The 9890-nt window shown below is 28.0% G+C and overlaps 6 protein-coding genes across 6 annotated transcripts; 3 read left to right on the top strand and 3 right to left on the bottom strand.

The window, feature by feature from the left end:
- Positions 1–1854: 1854 nt before the first annotated feature.
- Positions 1855–5892, top strand: EHI_040850 (protein kinase domain containing protein; the record flags this gene model as incomplete). The annotated part of the gene is made up of 1 exon (XM_643878.1): positions 1855–5892. The coding sequence occupies one exon, from the start codon at positions 1855–1857 to the stop codon at positions 5890–5892; it is 4038 nt and encodes a 1345-aa protein (XP_648970.1).
- Positions 5893–5993: 101 nt separating this feature from the next.
- On the bottom strand, positions 5994–6614 carry EHI_040840 (dephospho-CoA kinase, putative; the record flags this gene model as incomplete). The annotated part of the gene is made up of 1 exon (XM_643879.1): positions 5994–6614. One exon carries the CDS (start codon positions 6612–6614, stop codon positions 5994–5996), a length of 621 nt encoding a protein of 206 aa, XP_648971.1.
- A 212-nt stretch (positions 6615–6826) lies between these two features.
- Positions 6827–7252, top strand: EHI_040830 (40S ribosomal protein S23, putative; the record flags this gene model as incomplete). The annotated part of the gene is made up of 1 exon (XM_643254.1): positions 6827–7252. The coding sequence occupies one exon, from the start codon at positions 6827–6829 to the stop codon at positions 7250–7252; it is 426 nt and encodes a 141-aa protein (XP_648346.1).
- A 369-nt stretch (positions 7253–7621) lies between these two features.
- EHI_040820 (uncharacterized protein) lies at positions 7622–7912 on the bottom strand (the record flags this gene model as incomplete). The annotated part of the gene is made up of 1 exon (XM_001914266.1): positions 7622–7912. The coding sequence occupies one exon, from the start codon at positions 7910–7912 to the stop codon at positions 7622–7624; it is 291 nt and encodes a 96-aa protein (XP_001914301.1).
- Positions 7913–8086: 174 nt separating this feature from the next.
- Positions 8087–9031, top strand: EHI_040810 (uncharacterized protein; the record flags this gene model as incomplete). The annotated part of the gene is made up of 1 exon (XM_643253.1): positions 8087–9031. One exon carries the CDS (start codon positions 8087–8089, stop codon positions 9029–9031), a length of 945 nt encoding a protein of 314 aa, XP_648345.1.
- A 26-nt stretch (positions 9032–9057) lies between these two features.
- EHI_040800 (60S ribosomal protein L15, putative) lies at positions 9058–9701 on the bottom strand (the record flags this gene model as incomplete). Its single annotated transcript, XM_643252.2, has 1 exon — positions 9058–9701. The coding sequence occupies one exon, from the start codon at positions 9699–9701 to the stop codon at positions 9084–9086; it is 618 nt and encodes a 205-aa protein (XP_648344.1). The 3' UTR covers positions 9058–9083.
- Between the last annotated feature and the right edge of the window lie 189 nt (positions 9702–9890).

Below are 9890 nucleotides of genomic sequence, written 5' to 3'. Positions count from 1 at the left end.
AAGAATATAAATAAGAAAATAATAATAATATAAACATAAAAATAATAAACTAAGAATAATATAATAATATATAGATAAACAGATGATAGAAGTAATATATAGATAAACAGATGATAGAAATAAATATATAAAAATACGATAGATAAATAACATATAAATAATAAAAATTATAAAAATAATTAAATATGATTCATAAAATTATCTATTTCATTAGTAGTTCATACAAAATGACTACAAATGATCATAAAATATAAAAATAAATATATATTCTGTATTTATCATATTTTTTTATTTATTTTTTTTTAGGGGCAAAATATAATAAATGGAAAATTCTATGGATGCAAATTATTTTGCATCTTTTTTCTTTTTTGTAAATTATTTAGATGCATTTTTTCTTTGCTAATTTTCGTACCCAATGAATATTAAATAATACATCCATGATGAGTTGTTATTGAGTTATTTAAATTTATATTGTAATTAATATTATTCAAAGCTATGATCAAGTTAAGAATTTACTTGTATTATTTATCTTCTAATTTACCATGAATAAATTGGTAAAGCTATATTCTGTTATAAATAATTTAATAATGAAAACCAAATCAAAAAATAGTCATAAATATAGTAAATAAAAAAGTATGTATATTACAAAGTATTAATTAATACTTGTTCATTGATTATTGTAAAACAAAACTTAAATTTATTTTAACTGTTTTTAACCCATTAATCAAAATGAAAATTTGATTTCATAATGCACTAACAAATAACAAAATAATATTAAATTAATATTAATTAATTGAATTTCATGATTCATTGTTCGTTTAAAATTATTTATAATGTATTATCTTCAAATATTCTATATATATTATTTTATTTGATATTTCATTAAGTTATATATCAGAAGAATTATTAACAAATAAACCATATCAAATTTAATACTCATATGAATTATATAATAAATTTGTAAATTTAAATAATGAGGCATATAATATCATTAATAATGAATTGATATCAATTCATTCTTGAAGAGAATTTTTATATCAAAATGTAATAAAATATTGAAAATATTCATATATTGATTCTCATTTTGTCATACTTTTGAATTTATATTCAAAACAAAAGATGTTTTTAGTATTAAGGAAATATCAAACAATAATAATTATTATAGTACAATAGGTCAAATAATAAAAATATCAATTCAATCAACACCAACCAATGAATATCTTAGACAATTAAGTAAACACAGAACAAATAACAGAAATAAACTAGCATAAAACACGATAGTAGATGTAACAATAAAATGATTATTGATGATGAATCAGCAAAATAATTAATTATGCTTATTTCTTTTACTATTTTGTTTGTTTTGAATAAATAAAAGTAAGAATCTAATACGAAAATGAAAACATTTACTTTTATTGATTATTAAAATTTATATTTAAACAATATTCAAATCCTAATAACAATAAATATGCAAATAAAAATGAATGATTTAAAAATAGTAAGAGAGACCTCCAATAAAGAACTAAAAAATCATAAAAAACAAGAAAATGATTGATAAATAATAATAAAATATTATAATAAATATAGCTTTATTTATAATAAATTTTTATCAATAATAATTTTTATATATATAAATATTCATAGAAATTTCTTAAATTAGAAGTACTTTGATTTTTTTTACCAGGTAACTTAGAGAGAGTTAAATTAAAAGATAATGCTTCTACAAACTTCTACTTAAAATAAACTAGTTTTGATATTATAAGGAAATTATGCTTTAGTTGAAGCAATTAAAAATAAAAATAAAATTCTATATTTTTCTCCATACTTTTCTTATCTCTTCCTCCTCAGAAAAACATGAAAAAAACTGAATTAATTAAGTCAATGTTCCTTTTGTTATTGTGTTTTCTATCTGACTTATTTCTGTGTGAAGCCCAAAAACAAGAATGGCCTCTGTTTCATAGTACATGTGGAGATGGAATTGTTCTTGAATTAAATGAAGAGTGTGACTCTGTAGCACATTGTACTAATTGTTTGTGTGACACTGGTTATTATTCAGCAGGGAATAACACTTGTCTTCCAAAGTGTGATATTAAAGGATGTTTAACTGGATGTACTGCTCCGAATCAATGTGGTTCTTGTGACACAAACTTAGGATTTGCATCTGATTGCCATTCATGTAATTTCAAAACTCACTACGCAAAAGGATTTCTTGAATGTCAAACGAATGAACCAACTCACTCATGTATTGATTACATTACAGCATATCCAAAAGAATTATCATTAACTAATCCAGAAATAAAAATATTAGCAAATGAACACCAACTAAATGTTGTAAAGAAAACTGCATTCTTATACGGACCAAATCCTATTGCTGAGGGTGCATGGGTTAAGTTAAGTATAACTGAAGATTCTTATTACATTATTGAAACAAGTCAAAAGAATTCACAGTCTTCAATATCATTTGCCTCATATCAAAACCAAGTGTCAGGCCAAGATACTGTTCTTTTTATTACTGATAGTTGTGTGTCAGATTCTTCATATGAAATTATTACAGAAAATAATGATGTCTCAGAGAAAGTTAAGTCTTCAAGAATTATTCGTTCATTTACAAAAGGGATATATTATATTTTTGTTTTTACCCCTTATAACAAAGGATTTTCTTTTGACACAACAGTTTATTTAACTAAAATAACTCATCCTTGTGGTGTCACCTCAACTAAAATATCTATCTCTGCAATATCAAATGGGTTTGTTCAAAAAATTTTTTCAGCTTTCACTCAAGAAACATCATCTGCTTGTACTTCTTCTCAATCCAAAGGACAATGGTTTTTTGTTGAAGGAGCTAATTTAAATATTAAATTTGATACTTGCTCTTCAGTTACTGATTATCCAACTTCTATATACGTTCTTCAAATTGATAAAAAACAATATGTTGATGGATCAGAAACTGATATTACTGTTATCGACTGTGTCACTGATACAAAATGCCTCCAAGCAAGTTATACTGGTTGTCCAAACAATAACAACTTAGCTTCTACTGTAATAGCTATGGACAACACTCATGATTATTTTATTCACGTAGTCCAACAATCACCATTAGGTTCTGAATATACTATATCTGCATCAGTTGTTTGTCCAATGAATTGTGGTGGAAATGGAGTTTGTGATATTCACACTGGAACATGTACATGTAAACCTGGTTATACATTAAATTTTGGTATTTGTTCATTATGTGGGAATGGAGTATATGATGTTGGAGAAGATTGTGATCCGTCAGTATCCCCTGACCCTTTATGTGATTCTTCATCTTGTTATTGTAAATTAGGATATTCTTCTTTCTCAATTGCAGGTAAAACAGAGTGTGCACCTCCTTCTTGTGGAAATGGAATACTTGATCCTTTAGAAGAATGTGATGGAGGAAAAGGGTGTGGGTCAAATTGTCTTTGTGGTGATGGTTATGTTTCATACACTGAATTAAGAACTTATTGTCTTTCAAAACTATGTGGAAATGGTGAAATAGATGAAGGAGAGGATTGTGATGGAGGTGATGGATGTTATCAATGTGAATGTCAAAGTGGTTGGTATCCACATGGTGCTATTTCATGTAGAAAAATTCCTGTATGGTTATATTGGGTATTATATGTATTAACAATATTTATCTTATATTGGATATTCTTAATCATTACTGGACTCTTCATTGGACTATTGTACCGTCGTTTAAATAAAATAATTAAAAGTGACTTAGAGAATTTAGACCTCATAGAATCTAAGATGCAAGTTTTTGATAATCAAGTTATTCCATTTGACTCTTCTAATTCTCAATTTATAGATGCTACAATAAGTAATCCATTATTTTCTTTTAATCCATGTAAAGTTACATTTGACGATTGTGGAGATATGCCTGATGTAGATGATCCTGTTGTTACACTTGTCACATTAACGAATCTAAGAGATGAAAATTTACATTTTATTTTTCATGGAGAAGATAATGAAAAATATAAGTTAGCATTCAAACCAACCACAGGTATTATTAAAAAGAATAAGTCTATTGATATTGAAATTCATTTATTAGTTAAATGCACTTGTGTTCTTCGATGTAAGATTCCTGTAACATTAAGGTATGGACAAGCAAAAGATGTAATTAAAGACCTTCAAATAAATAATCCTGAATTAGTTGAAAACAACTTACAAAATTCACAAAAGTCTGGTGAATTTGAAAATAAATCAAATCCATCAAGTAAAAACTCTTCAACAGTTCATTCTGGTGTATCGAATAATTTATCATCAAAGAAAAAGAAGACTAACAAAAACATTAATAAATTTTACACTTTCTTAACATTTGAAATATCTTCAGGTCTATCTACAAAATTAGATTATGATGAAATTGTATTACAACCACCAAGTATAGGTGAAGGTACATTTGGAGTTGTTTATAAAGGAACTTGGAGAAGTGTTGATGTAGCAGTAAAACAATTAAAGACACAAGGAGTAAGTGATGTAGATAAATTAGTAACTATGTTTACTAGAGAGGCAGAGCTTCTTGAAAAAATTAGATGTCCTTATATTGTTAGTTTTATTGGTTGTGTTACTAACAAAGAACATCTTTGTTTGTTAACTGAATTTTGTCCATTAGGTTCATTAAGAAAAATTCTTAAAAAGAGAGAGGATTTAAATGAACAGGTAAAAATTAGAATATGTCAAGATATATCAAAAGGAATGGAATATTTACATATTAATGATATTCTTCATTCTGACCTTAAAACTGATAATGTTTTAATGGTATCATTAAATCCACATGACTCTGTGTTATGTAAAGTTAGCGATTTTGGTACATCAAGATGTTTTGTAGAATCTTCAAAAGGTCTTGGAATTAAAGACATTGGAACTCCTGTATATATGGCTCCAGAAGTCCATCAATCAGAACAAATTACATTAAAGTCTGACGTTTATTCATTTGCTATTTGCATGTTAGAAATATGGAACAATGGAAGTTTGTATGATGAACAACATTTTCCAGATATAGACTCTATTCTTCGTTTTGTTTGTGCTGGAAAACGACTTGAAATTCCACAAGAATGTCCATATAAAGGATTAATTCAAAGATGTTGGAATCAAATTCCACAAGAACGTCCACAATTTAAAGAGATTTCTCTTATTCTTGATACTTATAGTCATCAAGATGAATTTTCTGCTGAAGGGTCTGTGGGTTCTCGTTCTGAATCCCCAACAATATCTTCATTTATTCATAATTCACAAACACCCGTCAAAGCCGGTGTAGTTATGAGTAAGAAAAAGTTATCTTTTAATCCAAATGGACTTTTAGGAACATTAACAAAAAGTCCTAGAGAAAATAAAAATAGTCCATCCCCTTCACTAAAATCTCCTTCATTAAGAAGTCCAAGAAGAGATTTTCCAAAAAGTGCTTTTACTTCATCTTCTTCTTTAATTCCTACAAATGTTTTAAGTCCACAAGAAATAAAAGTTGAAACACAAAATGCTTATCCTCTTTGTCCTAGTGCAGACATTAAACTTCATAAAAATTTAACTTCTCAAAGTATGCAAAGATTAAGTGCTTCTCCTACCTATAATGTTAGTGACCTTGACCCTTATGAAAAACACCCATTAGAAGACATTCTTAATCCAGAATTACTTCCAACAGAACAACAAAAACATGGAAAATTTAAGTTATATTCATCACCATCTTCTACTAAAATAAAAAGTGATACTCCTATTTTTAATGAAAACCAAAACTCCCCAAAAACACCAAAGGCAAAAAAACAAAGTATTATCACTGCTCAATCTATAAAAACTACTACATCTGAAAATCAAACACCAAGAAATGGTAAACAAAAAGAAGTACGTTCAAAAGAAGATATAATACCTGAAAATTAATAAACAAAAAAAAAATTATCTTTAAAGGTTTTCATTTAATGAGTTATCTTATTCTAATAACGTATAAAATTAAATAAACATATAATAAATTAATTTATTGTTTAAAATTTATTTTCATTGAAGTCAATTAAAAAAGCATTAATTTCTCTATTAAAAATTCTTTCTAATGTCCCTCTATTAAAACGAGTATCAAAAAGAATATCTGCATATCTTGCATATTCTCTTGATGACGGTTGGTTTTTCATTCTATTTATACATTCTTCCCTTGTCATACCCCTTCCTGCTGTCATACGGGCAATGGCAATTTCAGGTGAGACAGTTGTAACCCAAATCATATCCATCCAACTCATCCAATTTGTACGAATTAATAGTGCTGCTTCTACTGCAACAATTTTTTCTCCTTGAATTTCTAACTGTTGAATCTGCTCTTTAATTTTATTTTCTATTGAATTCCACATAATTTCATTTAACTTCTTAAGTTGTTTCTTATTTGTGAAAACAACATCACTTAATCGCTTTCTATCAACCTGACCTTCTTCATTAAATACTTCTTCCCCAAAGCTTTCTTTAATTTCTTTCTTAACATCTTCTTGAAGAATAACATCATGACCAATAGTGTCGCTATCAATTGTTTTAATTCCTTTACTTTGAAGGGCTTTACAAAGCCGAGACTTTCCTGAACATATTGAACCTGTAATACCAATAACAAATATCTTTTTCATAACAAAAACTATTTTTATTTTGAGTTGATTCTTTTTTTAACAAATCCTTTTTAATAAAATTCTAATCAATTAAATGTTATTCTTTTAAAAAGTATTAATAACAAATAATTTATTAAATAACAAAAATAAAAACAAAACCCTAATAAAATGTTTTTTATTTTATAAATTTTGAATAAAAGAACCCTAGATCTTTCTTTAATTTTCAAGTAGTGATGGCTAGGGGTCTTCATGCTGCTCGTAAAATGCTTGCTCAAAGAAGAGCTAATAAATGGGCTGATAAAGAATGGAAAAAAGGAAAGCTTGTTACCAGATATAAGTGTAATCCACTTGGAACTGCTTCACATGCCAAAGGACTTGTTCAAGAAAAACTTGGTATTGAAACCAAACAACCAAACTCAGGTATTAGAAAGTGTGTCAGAGTTAGATTATTGAAGAATGGTAAAAAAATCACTGCTTTTGTTCCACGTGATGGTTCACTTAACTATGTCAATGAAAACGATGAAGTTTTAATTTCTGGTTTCGGTAGAAGAGGACATGCTGTCGGAGATATTCCAGGTGTTAGATTCAAAGTTGTTTGTGTTGCTGGTGTTTCTCTTTGGGGTCTTTGGACTAATAAAAAACAAAAACCACATGCTTAAGTAAAAGTGTTTTGTTATTTGTTTTATTTATTTTTTAATGTGCATTCAACAATAAAAACAATCAAATAATGTTCAAATCAATGATTAAAGAAACTTAAAAGATCCTTGAAAGCATTCACATAAGCCTCTAAGATATTGAAAGAAATGTTTACCCATGAAATTTTTGTATGAATGGCATTATTGAAGAGAGACAATACTAAAACCAAAAAAGCAAAGACTACTGCTAAAGTAACTACACTCTTTCTACCTAATTCAAAAAATAATACTAACCCAATTCCTACACTTGCATCTGTTTCATAAGTACTTTTTTATTAATCTTTTATTAACAAAAGAAGATTAAAGTCTTAGTTTTTTATTAACTAATTATTCTTAATAATTATAAAAAATTGACAAACATAAGAAACTTCCAATATAACCTTCCATATAAAATTGACCTCGTGCGTCAGGACTGAAATAAATAATATTATGACTTCTATCAAATCCAAATGATGAAGGTTGGTGCATAACATTATACACTAATCCTCCAACTGAAAAGACAAAAATAATCATTGAAAAGATATACCAAAATAACCAATGTTTAATGAGTTTTGGGAATATAAAGTATAATGCACCAACAAGACAAAACGATAAAACAAAAGCAATACCAATAGTAATTCCCATTGTTCTTTTACTCTTTTTAGTTCTTTTTTTATTTTTTGCCAGTTTAAAGTCAGTTTTATATTTTAAAGAACTTGTAATCTCACTTTTCAGATATGATTGCAAGAACGAAAAATGAAATTGAAAAGACACAACTATAAGATGGTAATTTATCTTAAAATTACATTTACTTGACTAATGAACTCTATTAAAGTGCTGGTTTTGAAAAAACATCCTGGAGGAATTCATTTGTGGAATAAATTATCGAAACTCTCCCAAAAATATGGTGGATATAAAATAAATGTTTCTATACTACGAGAAGATGGATTTGGATATGAGGATATAAGAAAGGTGTCTCCAGATGTTTTATTTTTTTCAGACTCAGCAGGAAGTCCAACTGTTATAAATGACAGAGAGCTGGAAGCAATTCAATTATACGTGACACAAAACACAGGAAAATCAATAATCGCTAGCTATGCTACTTTCTTTTATGAGGAAACTTATCATCAAACTGTCTTAAGGTATGACAACAGAAAGTTACTTCCATTATTTGGAATAAAGCAAGACACTCAATTTTTTTCAATAAAAAACCGTTCTATAAAACTGAAAAGTTGCAATAAAAATGGTGAACTTTTATTGAATGGAATCAACAGAAATATTCAAGGATATTTGTCAACCCAAACAGTAGTTGGTGGGTGGGAACAATGTCTATTAGATGGAACAATAATTGCTCAAGACTTTAAATCATCTTCTGTGATTATTCAACGAACAACACCTTGTTACTGTGCAATGTATATCAATTCAATGCCAGAATATAGTGACATGAATATATGTTGTGACAGTGAGCTTGTATATCGAATGATCACTTATTGCTACAAACTCTCACACTCAACATTGCAGACTCTGTGTTGCCAATCAATTAACTCAACAAATAAACTTAAATCTTTATTAAAATCAGCTAACTTTGAAAAAGCACCATCTATTCCAAAACACTTATTTCTTTCAACTTGTTTACACAGATTTAAATTTTCTCAACAAAAATTAAAGTACTTCAATGACATAGGTATTTCTTCTGAGCTAACTAATCTTGCTTTATTTAAGACAAAAAAATATTCCCAAACATGTTCTTGGAAAGAGCCATGATGAACAACGTAAAAATTAATACAAACTTTCCACATAACCAAATTCAATTGATTTAAGATCTGTATCTCTTAAGTTGAAGAAGGTTTCTTCTCTTCAAATTACCACGAGCACCAGCACCAATCTTGTTATATCTTCTTCCCTTACCGGTGAATCCTCTTGACTTCTTAGCAGCTGAAGTAAGTCCTCTAGCTTCTCTTCTCTTTTGTTTATCAGCACAAATCCAATTCATCTTTGGATCGTTTCTAATGGCAGCATTAAATGGATCAACAAGAATAACTTCAAAGAATCTGTAAGTTGAATCTTGTCCAATGAAGTAGGAATTGAGAACTCTAAGAGCTCCACAGTGTTTTCCAACTCTTTGTTCTGCAATGGCTTGAAGTGATTTAACTCTCTTAATCTTATGAATACCTTGGCAAGCTGGTTTTCTGTGAACAATACCTTTTCTAGCACTAACCTTTCTGTTTCCTCTGTGAATTCTAACTGAGTAAATAACAAATCCAGATTTTGGTTTATATCCTAATCTTCTAGCTCTTTCTGGGTTAGTTGGGCGTGCAACACGGTGAATTCTTGGGAGATGTCTTAATTCCCAGCATCTAATACGTCTAAGGAATCTCAAGACATCACTTTGTTTCTTTCTATTAAGGGCGTTGATGTATTTATAAGCTCCCATCGATCCGAGTTCTACTTACTTTAGTTTTTAGGTTTTATAGTTCCTTATACTAGGGTTGTTATTATTCTTTTTTTTATACTTTTTACTATTTCTCAATTCTGTCTGTTCTTCCTTAATACTCTTTTCTTCCTGTTTTTATCCTTTATTCTTATCAATTTTATCTATTTCAAATTTTAGCCATTTTTTCTC

The sequence above is a fragment of the Entamoeba histolytica genome, genomic scaffold, assembly GCF_000208925.1.
Source record: "Entamoeba histolytica HM-1:IMSS scf_1104750516895 genomic scaffold, whole genome shotgun sequence".
Lineage (NCBI taxonomy): Eukaryota > Evosea > Mastigamoebida > Endamoebidae > Entamoeba > Entamoeba histolytica.
This window is presented reverse-complemented; position numbering and strand designations above follow the sequence as displayed.